This window comes from Oratosquilla oratoria, chromosome 11 (genome assembly GCF_046742065.1).
Source record: "Oratosquilla oratoria isolate Oo_2021 chromosome 11, ASM4674206v1, whole genome shotgun sequence".
Lineage (NCBI taxonomy): Eukaryota > Metazoa > Arthropoda > Malacostraca > Stomatopoda > Squillidae > Oratosquilla > Oratosquilla oratoria.
This window is the reverse complement of record NC_134787.1, coordinates 4083120-4107809: the sequence shown is the minus strand read 5'-3', so window position 1 is coordinate 4107809 and position 24690 is coordinate 4083120. Positions and strand designations below refer to the sequence as shown.

The 24690-nt window shown below is 40.5% G+C and overlaps 1 protein-coding gene across 15 annotated transcripts in view; it reads right to left on the bottom strand.

Annotated features, from left to right (window-relative positions):
- Positions 1–6753: 6753 nt before the first annotated feature.
- Mrtf (Myocardin-related transcription factor) overlaps positions 6754–24690 on the bottom strand; it is a 314147-nt gene continuing 296210 nt past the window's right edge. For all 15 annotated transcript variants that reach the window (XM_076192250.1, XM_076192249.1, XM_076192254.1 and 12 more), the window contains 11 exons: positions 21221–21286; positions 19885–20016; positions 17456–17623; positions 16633–17195; positions 14736–14852; positions 14168–14420; positions 13648–13980; positions 11974–12904; positions 11437–11551; positions 9595–9688; positions 6754–9430 (listed from right to left, as the gene is read on the bottom strand). In XM_076192250.1, the coding sequence (XP_076048365.1) occupies positions 8463–9430; positions 9595–9688; positions 11437–11551; positions 11974–12904; positions 13648–13980; positions 14168–14420; positions 14736–14852; positions 16633–17195; positions 17456–17623; positions 19885–20016; positions 21221–21286 (3740 nt within the window). In that variant the 3' untranslated portion in view covers positions 6754–8462. The remainder of the gene's footprint in view (positions 9431–9594; positions 9689–11436; positions 11552–11973; positions 12905–13647; positions 13981–14167; positions 14421–14735; positions 14853–16632; positions 17196–17455; positions 17624–19884; positions 20017–21220; positions 21287–24690) is intronic.

The window sequence follows — 24690 nt, the reverse complement described above, 5'->3', positions numbered from 1 at the left end:
CATTGACATGTGTGTTTTGTTGAACATACTCATATGTGTATGAGTATGGACTTCACCAGCAAACAACTGGCTTCTTTTGAGGTTTTGAAGTAGTGGTGTTCAAGTGCTCAAAAAAAAAAACTGTCTTAATCTTTAAGTGACCTTTGTTCAGATTACTTCTTGTTGACATCACCTGTACAGTATCTGGTCTTTTTCCTAAAATATTTTCCTTGAAAACTGGACCCATATCAAATGTTAATGCACCTACGAAAAAACCTGTTTTGTTCATTCAAGCAGACAGCTCTGTACTTCATATTGCCTAGGCACCTGAGCCAGACACAGCAGTATACTAATGTAGGTCAAAAGTAAGTCCATACATTCTTACCTGCGATGGCATCATAAGGAAGTCGAAGCCTAATTAGACCTTGTGTTCATTTGACTTCAACCTCAACCAGCTCTAGGCCCACATATTAACATATTGGTATTCTGGCACTTCCATGTGAAATTATGTACCAACTGAGGCAATTCATTTATATTTCTAATATTGTGGGACATTAATTATTAATATCCCACACTCTTATTGATATATATTTTTTCTTGTTTCTAAAATACATTGAGTAGAACTACCCTATTTCTTGGTCCCAACAAACCAATACAAGGTGAGACATCAGCACAGCTGATGTGAATTTGAACTTTACATGACATGCACACAGTTTGAGTGAAATGAATATACATACATACCAGAGGTCTTTTTTCTCTTATAGGAGGGGTGGGGAGAGAGAGAGTTTATTTAATATAGCGTATGGGGATAAACCAGCTCTAGCTATCAGGCCCTGCCGTAGAAATGCTGTCTTGTTGCGTTGCCCCTGACCCAAGCACTGTGGAAGGGGCAGGAATGACCTCATCCATGAGGTGCTAAGGTCAATTGGTCAGTCAATCAATCTGTTGGCCCAGGCCTCTCTTGCAGAGATTGATGGTTCCCTGGTAACCAGCAACAGTCACCAGGTAGGCCCATAGGTCACTCAGAATGGGGTGGATAATAGATGGGTTCTTTGTAAGTGTGTGGAATAGGTGTTGAGTGGGTATATGCTTCGACTCAGCCATCCTCCTTCTAAGGGAGGAAAGGCCTTTGGTATATTTATGTATCTAATTGTTATTCTGATTTCCATGTGGACACTCAATGAAGCTCTGAGATGTAACAAATTCCAATTAATAATACATATATACCAAAATAACTATCCTTAATATCCTTTATTTCCTATTCATTAGAAAAAAGTAATATCCTAAAATACAAGGAAGCAGAACCAGTGATGAGTATCTGCATGAGATGTTCTGCTAGATCGAAATCAGTTCTACAAGATGGGCACCAGAGCTACCTATTTTCAAAACCCATCAACAACCCTCAACTCCATCAAAAAGTCATCAGGAACTGACACACAGTCTCTAGGCCCCAAGATCTTTCTGTATCAACTTCATTTGTATTTCTAATACCTTTTCCTACATCATGAGCTGACAGCTAGCAATTGCTCTGCTCCCTTCCTACTTTTAGTCAGTTACACAGAAACAGTCCCACATCAATACAACAGCAACAAATAGTCCCAAGTTTCTTCTGTGAAAGAATTTGACGACCATTGCCAACTAGTGAGGCTACAAGTTTTCCATTCAGTTATACTACGACTGTCCCTCCGTTATGCTGTCCCACAACCCCTTGTTACTGTCCTGTACAATTTCTGAATATTCATTTCCTTTTTTGCCTACCTACCCTGTGGTGGGGGCAAAAGAATACTGCCACCAAGTATTTCCACTTGGATCGTAAGAGGCGAGAAAAAAGGGACGGGGATTGGGACTAGGCATCCTTCTCCCTGTAGCCCCACAGGGGACATTCCTAAAAAAAGTAAAGGCATAAGTTATGCCTTTTTATTTTTGGCTACCTCCCTTGAAAGGGGGAAAAACCCTTGGTATATGTATGAATGAAGTTCAAGGCAACAATTATTATTGCATACATTCAGCAACTGCTCCCCTCCTATTACTACAAGAAGACAATAATTGAAACAATTTCACACTGACATCAGTTCAAAATTTCTTCATGGAGATCTATGGGTGGGTCAGTCAGTCTGCTGCCCTTAAGTCTCTCTTGCAGGAAATCAATGACTCCCAGGTAACCAGTAACAGCCTCCAGGTGGGCCCATAAGTCACTTGAGGAAGAAATATTGTGTTGCTGTCTATGGATTATTAGTGTGGTGTATTGCAAAATGAGTTGCTCCATGGCTTCTGTGTAGTGGTTGCATCTACGGCAGTTTGAATCTGAGGCCAGGCCTATCCTGTGTTGGTATGGTTTTAATGCTGGAAGGTATCCTTTAAATGCAAGTGTGCCAGTGTGGTTCATACCTCATTTGTGAGGGATTTTCTGTCGAGTTGATGTCTGGTGGGTTTTGGTGGAGTATCGAGTTTGGTGGTCTGTCTTAGCCTGTTCAGTGCTCTGAATGTGGATATTTTTGTGTGGATGTATTGTGTAATACAAGTGGAAGAGCATTGCATAGGTTTGAGTAGTATGCTGCCGATATGTTTTTTATTACATTCTGCTGGTTGTGCTTGTGTGATATGATGAGATGGGTGGATAATGTTTAGGGTTACCTTCAATACCTTTAGTACTTTATTCTATACTGTTTGCAAATTGTTACTGTTGTTCCCTAGACTGTCTGGCCTAGCAGTCCTGTTTGCAAGTTGTGTGTTTATCTTGTTGATAGTTGAGAACCATGCTGTGGAAGCAGTTAAGGGTGGTTCTTATAAAATGCTTGAAGATATTAGTTTCTTTCTATTCTTCAAAGTCTGTGCTTCTGAAGGATTTTATTATGTTTATTTTTTTGATGAATTTCACTATCACATCTTTGATATAATGGGCCAAAGGTCATATGAGTATCAAATATGAAGCCTTGAATTTAGGACTCTTTCCAATGGAAAAATCTCACCATGTAGAGTTTGATTGTGAATAGATGATAAGTTGACACAGCCCAAAGGAATTTCCTCTTACCTGCTCTGCAAATTCATGAGTGGAAGAGGGGAGGGGGAGGTTTGCTATGTTATGAAGTGGTGAAGTAAACCAGCTTCAGTTGTTTGGCCCTGCTGTTGAGATAGGAACTGTGTCTTGCTGCACTGCTTCTGACTTCAGCAGTGGACGGGACAGGGATGGCCCTTCATCTACAAAGAACTAACATAAAAGGAAAACAAATAGGTGTTGGATGGTATTTTAAGATGAGTGAAGGGTGGGTGCAAGTCTTTGTTTGCCATTTCCCATATAAGAGTGAAACGAGTGGGAATGAAAAGGGTGAATGTGGGTACATACCTTTGACTAGCTATCTTCCTGGTACATACTTACATACACATACCAAAGGCCTTTTTCCCCTTACATGGGAGGTAGCCAAAAAACAAAGGCATAGAAACCACTCCCACCCATTCCATCCCCTACATACTCCACTCCCCTCTACCCTCTCTCTTATCTTGGTACCTCCTGGATGACATTTCATCCTTGTATCTTGTCCACTGCCCTGGGTCAGAAGCAGTGTCGCAAGACACAGCGCATCCACAGCAAGGCCACTTCAGTAATTTGGTGAATCCCACCTCTCCGTCCCCTCATGTAGAAAAGAAGACGGGGAGAAATCCTTTCGAGCCGTGTCAATTTATTTACCATATATACTTCCTCACCCACTCCCCCTCATGCATCACAGCATCATCCATACACAACCATTCTCCATTCACCCCTATCTTCTGTCCTTACTCAACAGACATTCCCCTCTTTCCCAATGCCCCTTTTATTCCATCCATCCATCTCATCCTAGGTTGCCCCCTAATGTTCATCCCTTCCACACCTTTTACTAATCTTTCTTCACTCATTCTTTCCATGTGTCCAAACCATCCCAATACTCTTTCATCAACCCTATCTCCCAACTCCCTTTCCATTCCCATTCTCCTCCTCATTTCTCAGTCTATCTAGCCTAGTAACCCCTATCATATTTCTCAAGCATTTCATCTCAAACACATTCATACTCCTTCTTTCTTCCTCTCTTATGTTCCATGTTTCTGCCCCATATAGTGCTATTATTACAATCATTCCTTCATATAATCTCCTCTTAGCATCAATTTCCAAATGCTTACTTCTTATTACCCTTTTTAATCCCCCAAGGCATTTACTCACTTTTCTCAATCTACATTCTATCTCCACCCCTACTCCTCCCTTTCCTGCCACATTTGCACCCAAGTATCTAAAACTATCCACTTCCTCCAGTCTCTCTCCCTTAACACTCGCTTCCAGTCTGCTACCACTTTCTCTCCTTGTACATCTCATCACCTTACTTTTACCCACATTTATCTTCAACTTCCTTCAATTCACACAGCTTCCCAAACTCTGTCACTAACTTCCTCAATCCCTCCTCTGATCCTGCTACAAGCGCAGTGTCATTAGCAAACAACAACTGGCTTATCTCCCATTTTTCTCCACTTTCTCTGGCAAGATGGGAAAAGCCCTTGGTATATGATAGACAGGACAAAGTCTTTGCTGACTGCTACCAGTTTTAACCCTTATTCCTGCAAGGCTAACATTCTGTTAGCCAGACAACAAACTAATCTCACTTAGGGGTTGGCCTGAACTAAATCTTTTGGGCATGTCACTAGGCTCAGAAATAATGGTAATGAATGCATTCATCCATGGTCCAAGTTCAATCAACCAGTGTCAATCAGTTGACTCTAGTTGAAGGTTCAAATCCTCATACCAATGCAATTGGATTGGCATATCTACAACAAATGTTCCCTGACTGGCACATGAAAGTATGGACATATTCATATTCCTTTCACTCAATCTCACATCATCTTTATCCATTCCTTTCCTCAACAGGCACTTGTCTTTAGTCCAACTTCCTTGAACAATCAAAACATTTACTTTGGAGTCATGCACTATTTACCACCATATGCTCTCCCTATTCTCTCATTCTACCAAAACTACCTCATCATACTTTAAAAACCAAAATATCCTCCTCTTTACTTCTGTAGTAAAACTAGTGGTAACTTACTGTACAAGCTTTTCCAAGTCCCATCAGACCCTACTCAGTCACACAGTTGATCATACCATCCACCACTCTCCAGCCTGTAGTATTCTGCAAGAGCTCTCACACCATCGGTATAGATCCTCATCTTTTTTGGTTGTTTAATATCCAAGACTTGGATCTGTTTGACGGTGCTTGCTCACATTTGGCGGCAAACTGCCCATCATGCTTGTATAGTACAGTCCACAACATTTTTTTAAATGCCAAAGCTCACTGTTGTAGTAATCAAAATTGATATTATCTGGTGCAGATGCACATTATATGCTTATTACTTGGAAGAATTCAAATAGTACAAGAAACCAGCAAGAATGCAAGAGATATCACTTACTTCATCCATAAATGATAATTGATCAAAGGGTAAATGTGTCAGTGTTAAGGGCAGTGTGACTTGTTTATTATCATTCAGCTTGTCATAAAAGGCAAAAGTGTAATTAATAAAATACATGTGGAAGGCAGCTAGTGATGTGGGAGGATCCAGGGGGGAAGAGGGCAGTGTGGGAGATTTCCCCTCAGTAGACTCAAGAATTTTATTACAAAAACATTACAGTTGAAACTGCTTTAACAAATGGATCTCAACTTGTTACGTTCATGTTGAAGTACCTATTCCTATCCATGGAACTTATTTTCCATACTTTTTCGGGGGGTTATTGAACAGATGAGCTGTCTAAGGACGTAACTCCCATCACCACCCCTTCCCCTCAGAGGAATTCTGGATTGGCCCTGGTTGGTGAGGTCTGGTAACTTGTGAGAAACTTGCACAGGAGCACAAAAATCTGTACTAGTAGCAATTCCCTTACAGCCTGTCACCTGTACTTCTTTGCGGTCAAATCAACCTGTTAATGTTATCTGCTGCTCCACAAATGTAACTGCAAACAGAAAAGGAAGTAACCTTGCCTTTCTCTGTTCTGGCCACTAATGAAAGAACACTACTATTCTGCAGCAAGAATTAAATCATATATACATATATCAATATCTATATATTTTTCTACCAGCCATTTCCTCTGCATAGAAAGTGGCTCAGAGAAACTATGTACAAACAAGATACCATGGCAAGTCCATTGGTGCAAAGCAAATGGCCAGCATCTACAAAGCATAATAATGGACCAAGATAAGAGCATCCCTTGAGAACAAAGAAATACTTTGTTGAAAGATGGAGGACTGGGAAAGTGAGAGAGGGTTTGGGAGGTAGGGGTAGGGGAGGGGAGGGAAAGGGAGCAGGGGAGGAAAGAGATGGCAGAGTGGAAAGAAAAATGGTGAAGCAACACCACGCTGGTTATAAGGTCAACCACCCAGGTGTGCACCAGGTTGAGGATGCAATACATACACAATTTACCAGTGCTGGTCCTCCATTATAGGGCATGTGCATTTCAACCACACCACATCCGAGACTGCACATACATAAAATATAGCATGGATTATTTTCATGCTGATCTTGGTTTTATAACAATAGATAATTTTTTTAAACTTTTAGGTTCTGTTAACTGTACCATTAAAGTAGTTTTTCAGTAGATCACATATCTTAGTGCACATAATATATACATTTTCCTCTATTTTCTTCTTTTTTTTTTCTTTTTTTTGTAAACAAAATGATTATACTATCATGCCTATGGGAACACTTGATTTAAGAGAAATGTTTGTACATTCTCTTTGAATGAAATGAGCAACAAAATAATTCTAGTACAGTAAAAGTCCATTTATTTGGATGCTAAAACATCAGAAACATTCTTGTATCTGGAAAAGAGAAGAAATCTATAATGTTGCTGCTGCACATTTAGTCTTAGTGAGCAACGGGGTTCATGCCACTGTTACAAGTTGACAATAATATTGACTAATCTCTGATGGCGCTTTTTTCCTTTCTTTCACCTACTTTGAAGGGAATGACCACTTGATGCAGATAGGTAAAAACAATTATGAAGAAAGAAGAAAAAAAAAATGGAGAGAGAAAAAAAAAAAGTTCTATGCAAATGAAATAGTAATGTGTTTATTAAGCAGGGCATGTTGAAAAATTACACAAAGCCCTTCCTAGTTGTTCTGCTTAGTTAATCAAAATAAATGAAATCCAGACTGGCTGGTTGCTCCCGATTCTTATAACTGGACTTCTATTGTAGTCTCTTTAATTCTACAACCGTTTTACGACTGTATTTAATATATATGCCTATGTGTGGGTATATATACATATGTATATATGTATGCATGTACATTTAAATCCATCACAAATTAATGTGCATAGATATCAATACACACATACATACATGTGTGTATGTGCATATGTTTGTGCATTACTGTAAATGTTTGAGAAATGTTAATAACAGTGTATACATTGGCTCAGGCACATCACCCTATGACAGGCCCCTGTGCACCCTCATCTATATTTCCCTATACACTTGCTCTAGAAACATTCTGCAGGAGAACCCATCACACACATATGCAGGTACAGGAACATTGTACCCAGGGCACACATGTCTAGATTCAGCAGCACCTGCACTGTCAGGAAAGCAGCTGGCCATACACAAATGAACAAGTATATGCTTGGCACCATAAGGCCAAGTGGCTAGTACAGCTGCCGTTCAAGAATGGCATAGCTTAGGTCCAAGGAAGCACGAAGCAAGAACATAGGCAAGAGGGTTCACTTTGTTCCCTTTGAATATATACATGTGAAGAAATGTACACATTAGTCAATGCATACTCAATTCATTGTGCACAAACTTATACACACAAACGCCTAGTCCAAGGGAATCCAAAACTTGGAATAGCATTAGTAACACTCAAGCAAATTGGCCTTGGGAAGGAAGGACAGGCAGCACCATCTTATGGAGAGGGGAATATTATGTACAAAAATGATAAATAAAGCTTTATATCTTTATATTGGCCAATAACATTTTCCACATGGAAGCCTTAGTAACAGTATTTGATAAGTGAGCAGTACTTGCTTGCAAGGTCGGCATAATGGAATAATCAGGAATTATGGGGAGTTGGCTGAACACAACCTAGGTTAACTAAACACTATGGTCCTCTGTCAGCGCACTGTAAGGCACTTCACCGTCATCACAGACTTGTGTTCCGCCTCTGGCTCCACACCGGGCCAGGTTGGAGTGTAATTTTGCAAGGTCCCATCGCTACTGGACACTGCAAGTGTTCCCTTACTAACTCAGTACATCCTAGGATGTCAGTGGTCCCAAGACTACACAAGCTAAGTCGGTGGTCCCACGTCTTGGTGTATGTAAGACTATCGAGCTCTTTATTTGCTACAATCACTGCCATGTTCAGCTTGGTATATATTTGACTACCTAGCCATTTATTCACTATAATCACTGCCACTTTTAGCTTGGTATGTTTACTATTACCAAGCCATTTATTCACTACAATCACTGCCTTGTCCAACTTTCATTAGGCAGCAAAGTCAATTCGGTCCCACGAGAGACCTGAGGTCATGTCAGTGGTCTTGAGGTCAGTCTCTTCTAAACTGAAGAGATCCTGTTGCTCCATATTATAGGACAACAGTGGGTCACTCTGATGAATGCTGCTGTTGCTACTGCTGCTGCTACTGCTGATGCTGCTATTGCCGACACTACTGCTGCTTCGACCACCCAGTCCACTGTCACTTGTACTGACTGAAGATGCTATTGATGAGCTGTGGGATCCTCCCTGCCAGACTGGTGGTGCGGGTGAGGGACCCGAGACCAGCTCGGGTGGTTGAGGTGGGGGCACCAAAGAGTCCAACCAAGATGCAACATCCACATCATCGTTCACCTCCATTTTCATATCATTAGTTATAGGTGGGTCTGGACGACTATGTGTCATCATTTCAGGAGGGCTAAGTGATGAGGAGGTATCCAAAGGAGCTTCAAGCCCACTCAGTTCCATTCCTTCCAACACTGGCAGGTCAAGGTCAAGCTGAAAGTCGAGGGCACCACTGCCCTGACCTTCCATGACCAAGTCAGCAAATAAGGATTGTGAGATGATGGAGTTGGGACCAAGTGCTGATCCTCCATTGCTGTACGAATTATTGCAGTTCATGGTAGAACTGCTGTTGTTGTTATTATTATTATTACTACTGTTGTTGTTGCTGATGTTATTGTTAATGAGGTTCATGTTATTAACATGACTGTTGGCAGCACTCACACCTCCGTGCAAGGTATTGCTTCCGAATGGCCGAAAGTTTGTAGAATGAGGAAGTGGTGGTGGAGGTGGTGGTGGAGGAGGTGGTGGTGGTGGAGGTGGTGGAGGAGGAGGTGGTGCTGTTACGACAGATGTGGTTGATGTGGTGACACATGTTGAAAAGAGTGGGGCAGTTGATAGAGAGCTCTTGGGTGTGGTGGGGGTGGCTGGTTCCTGTGCTGCACTTGGAGGAAGTTCTGTTGAGGAGAAGTAAACATGTCATGATTTCCCACATTCTCAATACCATCAAGATTGGAATTCAAAGAGAATAATATGCACACAACACCAAATCATACAGGCACTAATCCTTATATAAAATTGAAATACAAGTTATTAAAAATATATATACATATACACTTACCACCATTTTTAATCAAAATTTCTAGAACATCATCCACAGCTTGGCTTTTAATGGAAACTTTTCTTGCATTTGGCTGAGATGATTTATTTGAATTCTGAAAGTACATTCAAAGTAATATATTCCTTCATCTGTGCTGTGTAAAAATTTCCCCCACATTCAATATGTATGCAATCCCATAACAAAAAAATTAATGTACTCCTGTTTGTCCAAATTTTTACTAAACTACACTACTGTAAATTCAAATTATTCCCTGATTGTATGTAACTGGTTATGAGGAACACAACATGTTTGATACAATTGCTGATTTGATGGAGTGTATAATATCATTGTTGCTGTTTTATTTGTAAGATAGAGTTGAGGAATAAATGCAAGAATAGGAGAATGAAGTGGGATGGAACATGGCTGTGAATAGATAATAAAAAGCCTTATGGATACAGATAATACTGTCCTACTAGCAGTGAAACGAGTGCCTGCAGAGGATGGAGAATTTGGGGGAGTGCACTGGAAGAGAAAAGTAAACATGTCCATGAGAAATATGTTGCTTCCGACCGACCCAGGGCAGTGGGCAGGTTACAGGGATGACCAATCTTCCTTGAAGAAACCTCCTTCCACTCCATCACACGCCCACCTATCTCTTCACTTACTAGTATAGCCACCCCTTCTCTCCCTTGCCCTCTCTTCACTCCTGACACCCTCCCAACTGCACTCTCAGACTAAAAACTCGCTAACACATCTATCTTCTCACAAACATACTGCCTATCTCTTCCCTTTCTCTCTCATCTGTATCACATCCACACAGATTAAAAGACCAAAGCTTTAGGACTGGTTGCCTTTCCTTTCTTTTAGGAATGTCCCCTTTGGGGCTACAGAAAGTAGGATGCTTAGTCCAATCCCCATCCTGTTTTTGTCACCTTTTACGGCTCAAATGGGAACAGTGACAATATTCTTCTCCCCTACCACAAGGTTCGTCAAAAAAAATACATACATACATATACCAAAGGCTTTTTCCCCCTACACGGGGGGTAGCCAAAAAGAAAAAGGCATAGAAACCACTCCCCTCCACCCTTCTCCCTCCCTCTTATCTTGGCACCTCCTGGATGACGGGTCATCCCTGCATCCTGTCCACTGCCCTGGGTCAGAAGCAGTGTCGGAAGACACAGCACATCCACAGCAAGGCCACTTCATAAATTCAGCGACCCCCCCCTTTCCGTCCCCATACATACATATACCAAGGCTTTTTTCCCCTTACAAGGGAGGTAGCCAAAAAGAAAAAGGCATAAAACCATTCCCACCCATTCCATCCCTAAATACACTCCACCTTCCCTCTTATCTTAGCACCTCCTGGATGACGGGTCATCCCTGCACCTTGTCCACTGCCCTGGGTCAGAGGCAGTATCACAGGACACAGCGCATCCACAGCAAGGCTGCTTCATTAAATCGGTGACCCCCCCCTCTCCATCCCCCCATGCAGAAAAGGAGAAGATGGGGAGAAATCAGCAAAAAAAGGAAATGAATATTCAGAGAAAAGGTACAGGACAGTTTCAAGAGTAGGGGGCCAACATAATGGAGGGACAGTCGCAGTATAATAAAAGTATCATTTCTGTATGAATAGCGATTTCCTCTATCACAGATAAAAATGATGTGTGGTTCTGGTCTGTAGGGGCCCCATACTGACTCTAAAGTATCAGCTGTATGCTACCGAGCAGCTTTTAACCCCACACTAACATGCAGCCAAATACCCCAGACAGGGGTCATGATGACAAACAAACAAAATTACATGTGGGTGATATCTCTACAGAAATTAAGGCAATGACACTACTGAGGAAGAAAACTGCCACTCACCTGTACAGTTTGACCACCTTTTAGTTGCTTAGTGGCCTCTGCATAGTTCGGTGGGGGCTTGGTTACACCAAGCTGTGTATCCACTGTGCCTTCTACAGACGTGGGGCCACTCATACTGAAAAGTGTGGGGTAAAATCAAGACAATTTCTTCAAGGAGTTTGCTTTTAACCCCTTCAGTACAGTAATACTATTCTACAAATTCTATTTGGATAAGGACCACAAGCTTTATATTGCTGAAAGGAAGGTGGATGGACTCTGATCTGAAGGTTCTTCTACTAATTGATCCACACTCCCTTCAGGCCAAAGTCCACCTACTGCTCATGCTGAAACAGTTTGACTGAATGTCGAAACATATTCCTGCACAAGTAATCCTTTCAATACAATAACACTTTGTATTTCCCACTCCAAAACAATAACAGGCAATATAATGCAGTTGAAACTAAAGTCCACCCACATTTTAGCAAATATATAGGTAAGCATTAGCATACATTGAATATTAAACATATATCCATATAAACAGGCACTAAAAGATCTTACCTATGTGGTGTAAAGCTGATACCATTGGAAAGTGTTGCAGAAGAAGACGTTGCTGGTCCAGTCCGTTGATTTTTGGACTGTCCCACTGGAGAGGGAGGCCCTAGAAGTTGATCCCAACCATTCTCAATCTTCACTTTGACTTCCTGAGGACTAGTCAATTGTTGCTGTTGCTGCTGCTGTTGTAATGGCTGTATACTCTGCAACTGACTAATTGGTTTGTTTGTATGCTGTGCTGCTTGTTGTTGTTGCAACAATTGTTGCTGCTGGTGCTGTAGATTTTGCAGCTGCTGTAGATGACTTTGAAGTTGTTGCTGTTGCTGCTGCTGTTTCCTGTTATGAAGATGCTGTTGAAGAATCAGCTTCTGATTAAGCTTATTGTCACTTGCATTACTTCGCTGTTGCTCTTGAGCTTTGATTAAGTTCTGCTGTTGCTGAATCTGCAGTTGAATTTGGGTGTGGTGCAACTCCTGGGTGAGCTGTTGAATTCTTTGCTGCAGCTGTGCCATGGTTTCATTGGAGATCAGAGAAGTGGCAGTCTGTGGACTCGGTTGTGGAGAGGATAATGCTAAACTTGGAGTAAGTGTGGTGGTCACTAGAACACCTGGGGCTGAAGACATGATTGCTGTTGGCACACCATTACACCCTAGAGTCATAACTGACCTGGGTGGTGGGGGAGGTGGAGGGGGAGGTGGTGGTGGTGGTGGAGGTGGGGTGTTGATGGAACTGACATCACTTGCTGCCAAACTGGCAGGAGTGTTTGGACCTATAGGAGTGAGAGGTGCAAAATCAGATGCATCCATGGCTGATTCCAAGTCAACATCCATTGGTGCCACACTAGAAGGTCGGGTGGATGAACTGGAGATATGAGAGTATGCAGGGGAAGATGCACTCTCGTCTCCAAGGTCCATTGTAGCTTCTAGAAGACCTGAAACTATAGATTAATACATTAAAGAGCAATTCCTCATATTTCTGAGTATGTGTGTGTGCAGGTATGATCAATTGGAGATTAGAAGGGACCCAACAAGCATTGCTCATTTCCTGTGTACTACAATTAGGTAAACACACACACACATACATACATACATATACCAAAGGCTTTTTCCCCCTACACGGGGGGGTAGCCAAAAAGAAAAAGGCACAGAAACCACTCCCACCCATTCCATTTCCTATATATTCCACTCCCTCCACCCTCCTCCCTCCCTCTTATCTTGGCACCTCCTGGATGATGGGTCATCCCTGTATATGATGGTCATGGCAAGTGCCTGAAATCCACTCCTTTTTGGACTGTGGCTTGGTTGAATTGCAATCAACATATTATGAACAATGAGCATTGTGGACATAATCTCTTTGCATTCACCCTCTGATACCTGTTTATTATGACACTTTTCAGTCCCACCCTATACATTCACTTACTTCCCTTACTCCATAATTTACATCCACTCCCACTCCTCTATTCCCTGTGACATGTGATCTTAAATACTTAAATCTCTACATTTCTTCCAGCCTCTTTCCTTTAAAACTAACCTTCAACTCACAGTCACCCTCTCCCCTTGTACATATAAATCTTACTTTTGCTCACACTTCCAGCCTTCTCCTCTCTCACAATGTTAATATCATGAATGAAAATGATACTTGGGATGCTAAACTTCTAATTCCTGAGAACATGAATATTACCTGAAGTATCATCATTCAGATCAGGTGTAGAATGCGTCAGGGCCTGTGGAACTGGGGAAGCATCGAGTATAAGTTGCCCCATGCCCAATGGTAGGGCCATCCCACTGCTGCCCTGAGAGCTGATGGGGGCAAGATGTAGTGTTCGGTCTCCACTAGCACTGGTTGCCACAGTTACTGCTACAGGGGCAGGGCTACCATGGCTCGAAACTGGACTACTGCAAGGCTGATGCTGCTGTTGCTGGTCCTTGAAACTACGAAGGCGTTCAATGAGTTGTGGCTTAGAACCTGACACGGGCAAGTTCCGCTTCTTCAATTCTGCTTTCAAGTCACTCACTGTAATTAGAAAAAAAAAAAAATTAATATACATTTAATTTTCTATTCATGAAACAATCCAAGAGCATCATATACCAACTAAGTACATAAGATTTTTTTTTTATTGTCTAGATATCTCCTTTATCCATTACACTTTAAAATCTTTGGGTAAATACAAATATGCTTCACTGGAGTGGGAAGATATTACCTTTCATATCCTCCAACTTGGTGATTATTTTTGTGGATCCATTTTCTGGTGGTGTGGGTGGTGGTGGTGGCATAGGTGGGGTGGGCGTTGGAGTTGGTGTTGGAGTTTGGCTTGGAGTGTGCATAACCTGTGCACTTATAGGCAATCCTGATGTGACAGAAGAATTGGTGGAAGTGACAGTGATGACTGAGGGCAAGGCAGAAGTGTCACTACTGGTGGCTTTGAGGGCAGCTGGTATGATGATCTGGGTATACTGTTATGAAAAAAAAAAATGTAATCAGAAAATCAGTGAGAAGCTTGCCAAAAGCAATATTACGAAGACACAATAAGTATTAACTTTTTGGTGATATTGACAATAGGCCCTACAATATATTAAAATCACTTACACGTACAGCACACAGGCAGAGACAAATCCTATACATGTTGTATGTACATGTGACATATATAACAATCTGACTATAAAAGCACTGGTTTTGCAATGCAAGACTAACATTATTATAACTCATCAATATTATCTTTCAGATGGGTACTATGCAACATTTCTTGGAAGGGGCCTTTTGCCACTTACCTTTTGTTTAAGTTCTAGTTGGCATTGTAGGAAGAGTTGTTGCTGCTGAAGAAGGATGTCATACGATGTCTCTAGAGGTGTTGTAGTAGACTCTCTTTTGACTGCACTAGGCGGTCCCTGTAATTAATATGTATACATATACTATCTGTTTTACCTATATGGCAAAAGGCTTCTTCTCCCTTATAAGGGAGGTAGCCAAGGCATGCATTCACTTTCCACCCATTCCATAATATAGAGGGCAATAGCCAAGATGATCCAGTCTAGATGGCAAGACACATACATTAGGAATGTTGCCTTTTACAACACAAGTGGGAACACTTGGTAGCAGTATTCTTTTCCACCACCACAGGATTTGGCAAAATAAGAAAATGAATATTCAGAGAAGACATATGAAGAGGTAATATGACAATGATACTTACATTAGAGAAAGGTATAGAAATGATGAACAAAAAGGATTTGTTGTTATGGGATGAAAGATCAATAAGAAGACAGAGTTAGAAATTGAAAAAGCAAACTTGTTTGAAAGATGTTAGAAAGTATAACTTTCCACATAGAAGTGTAAACTTATGGAACAAGTTGTATGAAAATATAATCCAAGCCAACACAAAAAACAAATCTGAAGCAATGTTAAACAAGTGGAGGCAAAGAAACTGGTCCCACAAGCATGGCACCAACCCCATAACAAGGTAAATACATAATAAACCAGAGTGCCCTTTCCCCTTTTAAAGAGTAGTTGCCAAGTTAAAGCACACAACCACTCTGGTATCCAGAAAATCTCTCAAAATAAAAATCTTGAACTATCAATTGCTCAAAATGCAGATTGCTCAAAAATAGTGGTTTGATGAAGAATATCCATAAATAAGATAAAATAATACAACTTTACTACAGTTAATTGAACAGTTAAAATTAAGAATGGGTACATTTCTATTATACAATAGTTCTTAAATATTCTTCTACATTGTTTGTCATTGTTTGAAATAATAACAGGTACATTATTATTATTTTTGTTGTTCTTCATATTTAAAAAAAATTAAATAAAAATGTATTACTGCCAATATTTACTCTATTAGTATGAAATACTGTATGCAACATTTCTTAAATATTTTTCTACATTTTGTCATAGTTTCATAAAATATTCTTTAATTGCATTATGCAGTCTTGGTACTTTTTTCTGCCCCATCTGCACTCTTTTACTTTTACTTTTTTTTAAGGAATGTCCCCTGTCCCCTTTGGGGTTACAGACTTATACAACTCAAGTGCAAATACTTGGTAGCAGTATTCTTTTCCCCTACCACGGGGTTCAGCAAAATGAGACAATGAATATTCAGAGAAATGTTACAGGACAGTAACAGGAGTTATTTACTGTTGAGCAATTTATTTTGAGTAATTTACCTAGATCCACCCACCCACCAAAATGCCCTCCCATCTTAGCTCCTCATGGATTAAGGGTCATTCTTGTCTCCTGTCAAACTTGCTCAGCTCAGAGGCAGTGTAGCAAGATATAACACCTCAGCAGCAGGATCCAACAGCTGAAGCTGGTTTATTTCTACTGCTTCACCACATGGCAACCTCCCTCCTCTAATCATCCATTTGTTTAACCATCTTCATCTGTTGAGCCCTACTGTGGAAGTAATGTGTCTCATCACATTGGACCAGAGCAGGTGAATGACAGGTGATTGGGATAATCCTTCATCCACAAGGTGCTAATATAGGAGGAGTGAATGGTGGGTTTTGGATGGGTAAAGGATGAGTGGTGGGTGGATGTATTCTTGGACTCAGCCACCCTCCTCGTTATGCATGCATGAAGTACAACTGTTATATCATGGCTCAAATATTCAAAAACCTATCATGATATTCAAAAGTATGATCAAATCAAACAAGAATAACATATCAATACCTTATACTCGTGGAACTTTATAGTTCGAGCTTTTGGTTGAGTTTTGCTTTTTGACTTCTTCCGGTTCTTCGACTGATCCTTCCCAGGAGCTGAATTTTGCTGTGGTGGGGTGGTAAGGGCTTGAGGAAGGGGAGTTCTTGTCACAAACAATGTATGCGTAAGTGCAGGAGTTTGTGGAGAGGGAATTAAAGTATGTTGCGGGGAGGCCAGAGAAGAGAGGGGGGACAGGGATGAGGTCGTGCACGTGAGGGAAGGGGAGGGAGTAGGTAACTCAGCAGGTGGAAGAGATATACAACTGTTGCCACTGCTGCTGCTGCTACTACTACTTGTGCTGGTGCTGCTATTACTACTACTGCTACTACTATTGTGAATAATGGAAGTCAAGGGTTGGTCTGATGGCACAGGAGAGATGACTTGGGGGGCAGCAGCTGCCTTGCTGCTGGCCTCACTCTGGTCGGGCGACATAGCGCCCTCACTGCTTGACTCATCTTCCCAGTCCAGGTACAGTTTTGGGTGCTTCCGTGGCTCTCCCTCACAAGTGCTCTTGAATGTTAACTGACCCTCTGATATAAAAAAATAAAATAAATAAAATAAATAAGAAAACATTAACATATATATATATATATTTTTCAATTCTTCCCTTCTCAATCAATCAATCAGTTGCTCCAGTTCTCCATTTTGAAAATATCTTATATATATCTTTCAATAAGTTATACCCAAAAAATTACAAAGGAACTGTTACGAAATACAAAATTAATCTCTACATATTCCATTGTAGGGCTTTATCGAAGTTCTTGGAATTACTGTACATCCAATGTATTACCTTTGACAGCCTTCTCCAAATCCTCAGTAGTATGCAAAATGTTGGCCTTGACCAATTCAAGGGGTCCTGGTCTCTGTACTAGGTGGTCACTAATGGTGTCAGCAATGCGTGCCCTCTTTAGTTGCTTTTGCTTCTCCACCAGTGAGGGGTCTATATTACCTGGAGCATCTGCCAAAATAAACAAGGAAGGTCAATAAATCAGTCCATCTGTAATTTCAAGTTCTCTCTGCCAGAAGACCTATACCACAGAAGTACTGGTTCTAGCTCTCAGGTTGGCTCATAGTCACTCTGAAGAGAAAGCTTGTATTTTCTGAATGATGTGTGTAGGACTCCACAAAGTGACATGTTCTGTATATTCTATAAGGTAATTTATTTGTGCTAGGTGGTGACCTGAGAGTAGGCAAACTAGTCTTGTATGTTTTGAGAGGATACACTCCTCCAACCTTGTCTCCAGGCATTTGATTTAGTATGGAATTGGTCCTCTGTTTAGTAATCTATGTATGTGTTTTTTGTAGAGATATTCTGGGATGCTGCAGATAGGTTCTGGAAGATTTGTGAAAGCATGCTAGAGGTATGGGTTTCTTGCTGAGTTCTAGGGTCTGTGGCTGTTATGTGGTGTAATAAAGGCTCTTTCACAAAACTATATGCCAGTCAATTTCATGTACTAGTTTATGAAAAAGATTTATGTTTCAGTGTTGATAGTTTATTATGGTAACTTAGCTGCATTCTCTTATTTTTCAAAGGCCTCATGGTGTAGTTTGTTGTTCTTTTCACTCATTATTGTAGTGACCAATTTGTGGAAGTATATTTTAGCAAGATCCTTTTGATTTATTCATACATACATATTCCAACAATTTTTTTCCCCTTCCAAGGGAGATACTCAAAGTCAAGGCATAAATCCACTCCCACCTATTTCATCCCCACATAATCCACTACTCCCATTCACTACCCCTCCCTCCCTCTTTTCTTGGCTCCTCCTGGATGATGGGTCATCACCGCATCTCACCCACCCTGGGTCAGAGGCAATGTAGCAAAACACAGCAAGGCTGTCTCATTTAACTGGTAACGCCCCTCTCCGTCCCCTCATGCAGAGAATGAGAAGACAGGGAGAAACCCCTTCAGGCTGTGTCAAAATATCAATCATACACATTCCCCCATCCCCGACCCACTCCCTTCCATGCATCACAGCATTATCCATACACAACCATTCTCCATTCACCCCTATCTTCTGTCTTCTCACCTTCCTTCCTCAACAGACATTCCCCTCCTTCCCAATGCCCCTTTTACCCTATCCATCCATCTCACCCTTGGTTGCTCCCTCTGGTTCACTCCCTCCACCTCTGCCTTCCACATTTTTTTTACTATTCTTTCTTCACTCATTCTTTACATGTGTCCACACCATCCCAATACTCTTTCATCAACCCTATCTCCCAACTCCCTTTCCATCCCTGCTCTCCTCCTCATTTCTCACTCTATCTAGCCTAGTATCCCCTACCATACTTCTCAAGTATTTCATCAAACACATTTAAACTTCTTTTCTTATGTTCCATGTTTCTGCCCCATACAGTGCTGTTGGCACAATCATCCCTTCATACAATCTCCTCTGAGCATCCATTTCCCAGGGCATTTACTTGCTTCTCTCAATCTACATTCTACCTCCACCTCCACTCCTTTTCCCACCACATTCACACCCAAGTATCTAAAGCTATCCACTTCCTACAGTCTCTCTCCCTTAATAATTGCTTCCAATTTGCTGCCATCCTCTCCCCTTGTACATCTCATCACCTTACTTTTAGCCACATCTATCTTCAATTTCCTTCTTTCGCACACCTTCCCAAACTCTATCATTAACTTCCTCAATCCCTCCTTTAATCCTGCTACAAGTGCAGTGTCATCAGCAAACAACTGGCTTCTCTCTCATTTTTCTCCATTTTCTTTAACCATCTCCAATCCCTGGCCCATTACCCTTCTGTTTACCTCTTGTGCCACCCCATCTATATAAAAATTGAACAGCCAAGATAACATAACACATCCCTGGCAAAGTCCCACTTTTACCTAAAACCAATCACTCTCTCCATTTCTAATTCTAACACAGGCATTACTACTCTCATAAAAGCTCTTGACTGCTCTTAACAGCTTTCCTCCTATCCCATATATCTGCAATACCTCCCACAGGTATTCATATGGTGATAACTTTTTTGTCTCTCCTCCTGAGTCTGTGGTACATACCTACAAAATCTACAAATTCACATATTTTCATTTCTACTTGTACATTCATTTACCTCTCTGCTAGTAGATCTTTTACACTTCCTCCTTACATTACATATATGTATACTACTAGTCAAAACAGAAAGGTTTTCCTAAAATATAAATCATAAGAAATTGTCTACAGCAATTGCTGAAACTGTTTTGCATCTTGACAACTTTACCTTCCAAAATGTGTTGCCGGACTAACTCTTCACGGTCAGGTCGTTTCTGCATTTTATGTTTGAGAATGTCATGCTTTTTAGCCATATCTAGTCGCTGCCGCTGCTCATAAAATGCTGTTGGTGTGTTCATTGCTGAAAGAAAAAAATTAAATAAATAAATAAAACAAAATACATGTATATACATATATCACAAGGTTCTTTACTCCTTTTGAGAGATGTGGCCAAATAAAAGCATATACTCGCCCTTCATCCATCCCACATCTATGCAAAAACCCATTTGTTGTCCCTTCCATCTAGTGGATGAAGCATCATTTCCATCCCCCCACCTACTGCTTGCATCAGAGGCAGTGAAGAAAACACTTCACCTAAACAATAAGGCCCAACAGGCAATGCTGGTTTACCCCACTGCTTCATTACCTTACAACCCCCCCCTCCAACCCTCATTCATTTGAAAATTTACAGGGCAGACAAGAACACATCCCTTTGGGCTGTGTAAATTCTTCATCCATTCACAACTATTCTCCATTCATGCCTACCTCTTGCCCTCCCCCTTCCATGTTTGACATCCATTGGTCTTGCATCATGTGCCCCTTTGACTCTGCCTATCCACCTCCTCATTTTTCCTCTCCAGTTTACTCCATCCACTTCCATCTTCCACACACTTTTTTGTAAAATTTTCTTCACTCATTCTTTCCATATACTTAAATCATATCAGTATTCTTTGATCAATCCTATTTGTCCGCTCTCTTTCCACCCCCACTTTCTGCTTCATCTTTATATTTCTCACTCTATCCATCCTACTAACCCCCACAATACTTCTAAAACAAATCATCTCTCAAACATATTTAGGCTCTTCCTTTTTACCCCCTTCAAATTCAAAGTTTCTCCTCCATACATTGTCATGGGCACAATCATACGTTTGCAAAGGCTTCTGCTTATATTCATCTCTTGATACCTATTTCTCATGACACTTTTCTTTTCCGTAGACATCTACTCGATTCCATTAGTCTATCAATTACCTCCACCCCAACTCCTCCATTCCCTACTTCATGTGTCCCTCAATACTTGAAGCTCTCCACTTCCTCCAGCCTCTCACCTTTTAAACTTGCCTTCAATTTACTGCCACCCTTATCCTTTTTATATTAACTCAATTATTTTTCCCCACATTTACTTTAAACAGAAGTAAAACAAAATTAAGACAATATAAATTGTATTTCTGCATATTTTGTTAGTGCACAGTACACTAGTTTCAAAAAAGTTCTTCTGACACAATCTTTCACATTTGTTAGCACTTCAAAATAAAACTTTTGATAAAAGATAAACAACTAGTACTTACGTGGCATGACGCCTCTGCTCACAAGGTCTTCGCGAGGTCGTCGGAGCATCAGTTTCACCTTTAGAGCTGAAATTAAAAGATGAATTTAAAATAGAATATAAAAATACAAGGCAAAATACAACTACAGTTATCTCATTTATCTTAGCTATTGTGAGGGAAGGTGGGGTTGTAAACCCAGATACACCCAAATATGATTGATAAACTACAGTAGTAAACATAAATATACGGGAAGTCCTTGGTTTACAACTGTCTTGACTTCCATCATTTTGTGGTTACAACACTGCCAGTATTTGTCCATGCACTTTTTTATAACACAAAGAACTAGTTGGTAAGTGCATAGGAGAAATATGTCATCATGTGATGATAGACCAGGGAAGGAAACAATTTTGGATTACTAATTGTCATTACCTTTCTCTCTTTTTTTTTTTTTTATTATTACCTTCTTCTTTGGGTGGGGGGTTGGGCTTTGCCCTTCATTATAGCTCCCAAGCATAAAATAGACTTTTCTGATGGCAGTGCACCAAAGAAAAAGAAAGCAATCAACTTGGAAGGTTCTTAGGCTGGTTTAGACCTACACTGAAAATCAGTTTACAATGTTGTGTAGGAACAAAACTCCATTGCAATTAGAGTACCCCCTGTATGTCTTTCATCTACAGGCTACCTGATACTAATAATGAATTATGCCAACCTTTACTCTTCGTTTAAAAGCCTCATTAAACGTTTGAGAAAATGTAAAGAAGTAGAAATTATAATTCATTTTCTTTTTGGCTGAAACAACAGACATAATGAAAATCAAGTAAAGGTGAGCAATACAACTAATTCAGTGTCGTGAAAAAGTGGAACAATAATATCACCAACAAATAGGTAATGTAATCAACATCCCATCTTAAATGGATTTGAAAACATCAAAAGTGATGAAATTTTCACCATAAATAATCAGATGAGAAATAACAGTTTCACACTGTCATCATGTATTTAATTTGGGATTGGGTAGAAACAACTTTGCCAACTATAATCAATGAACAGAATAAACTTCCTGCAAAGGTGGTGCAATGTAGTACAATTTGAAGTTTTAAGATTCATTTAGAGAAACACCTAAGCAATATGCTGTAATGCCTGCCAATGGTTTGATTCCTTTGTTTATCAATTACTTCATTTAACTATCTATTCTTAGCATCTGACCTAGTTATGGAGCAAAAGGTCTCCTGTCAGTATGGCCTTCCTTTGTAAACTCTACCCAAAATAGGTTGTTTTATGCCACTTAAAGGTACATGACAAAGAATTGGTTTTCAAGTTTGGTACTACTATCTGAGGCACAGGCCACCACCTTTTGTCAAAACCTGGCTCCTATCAGAAGTTTCAGACAGAATTTCAAGCATTCATTTAAAACGCCTTGGCTCAAAAGCAATGGAGGCAATGGCACATACCTTCTACCACTCCTGGTAGCACAATAAAATTCTAGCCATCTGGAAAGAGCACATGTAATAACCATCTTAAAACCAAACAAGTCAATAGAAATCTCGGTATCCTATAGACCATCTCCCATATCCACCATATTTAAACTGATGGAAAGACTAATCTAATAAAGAATCAAAACAAAACTGCCTACTTCCCCCAACACAACTCCACCAACACAAGCATCACTCAACAAGTTTTAGGGTGTTTATTTACAAGATGGAAAATAAAAATAAAATAAAAATAAAATAAAATAAAATAAAATAAATATAAATATATATATATATAATAGTGGCATCTTCAGTCTTCATATAGACACATAAATACATATAGCAATGGTTTCCCCCTTACTAGGGAGGTAGCCAAAAAAACAAAGGCTGCTTCTTTTAATTGGCGATCCCCCCTCTCTGTCCCTTCATGCAGAAAAAGAGAACACAGGGAGAAATACCTTACAAATTTGATCACATTTTGTGACACAGAATGTAATCTCAAGATACGTATTCATGGATGTTGGGGTTAAGGAAATGTCAATTAATTTTCTGTCACACTTCGGGAATAAATCCGATTTTGTTACATGCCAGTGATCCCCACATCAAGAGTGCACATCACGAAGCTCAAGAATACGGAAAGATTGTAGGACGTTTTCCATGGAGACACATTAATTTGTCAGATAATTCTGGGGAAGAAACATTCCAGATAGACAACATAAACAAAGTTTGACAACTGGAGACAGAGATGGGCTCCTATGAGGACAACCCCTATCTATGAGAACAATATCACAACAAAGAGTTCAAGTCATAGATGTGATAAAAGAATGACTTAAGGGGGCCAGAAGTCATACATGCATATACCAAAGGCTTTTTCCCCCTTTACATGGGGGGTAGCCAAAAAGAAAAAGGCATAGAAACCACTCCCACCCATTCCATTCCCTACATATTCCACTCCCCTCCACCCTCCTCCATCCCAGTACAGGTTAACTGCAGTCTTGATTCCTTTCTGAGTGAAGACTAGTTTCCAATTTCAAAAGACTGCCACATGGTCTCTGGTCCAAAAGAATGTCACTAAAATCAATGCATCAAACTTAAGACAGTCCATACCCCCATGCAGAGAATCAGGTAAATCCATACACACACTCAGTAATAAGGACTTCATAAAAGAAAGAGACAGAGAGACAGAGATTGAGAAAGAAAGAGAAAGAGAGGACTGAAGAAGATAGATGAAGAGAAAAAAAAACAAAAAACAGAAAAAGATAGAAAGCAAAAGAGGAAAAGAGAATGAAAGAAAATGAAATGGAGAAAATGAGAAATAAATAGAAAAGAGAGAGAGAGAGAGAGAGAGAGAGAGAGAGAGAGAGAGAGAGAGAGAGAGAGAGAGAGAGAGAGAGGAGCAAGATAGAAATAAAAAAATAGTGAAAGTGAGAAATAGAGAGAGAGAGAGAGAGAGAGAGAGAGAGAGAGAGAGAGAGAGAGAGAGAGAGAGAGAGAGAGAGAGAGAGAGAGAGAGAGAGGGGAGCAAGATAGAAATAGAAAAAGAGTGAAAGTGAGAAATAGTGAGAGAGAGAGATAGAGAGAGTGAGAGGAGCAAGACAGAAATAGAAAGAGTGAAAGTGAGAAATAAATAGAGAGAGAGAAAGGAGCAAGATAGAAAAAAAAAGTGAAAGTGAGAAATAGAGAGAGAGAGAGAGAGAGAGAGAGAGAGAGAGAGAGAGAGAGAGAGAGAAGCAAGATAGAAATAGGAAAAGAGTGAAAGCGAGAAATAGAGAGAGAGAGAGAGAAGCAAGATAGAAATAGAAAAAGAGTGAAAGTGAGAGAGAGAGAGAGAGAGAGAGAGAGAGAGAGAGAGAGAGAGAGAGAGAGAGAGAGAGAGAGAGAGAGAGAGAGAGAGAGAGAGAGAGAGAGAGAGAGAGAGAGAGAGAGAGAGAGAGAGAGAGAGAGAGAGAGAGAGAGAGAGAGAGAGAGAGAGAGAGAGAGAGAGAGAGAGGAGAGATTGGGTGCGAGATTAAGGTGGTTTGTGAA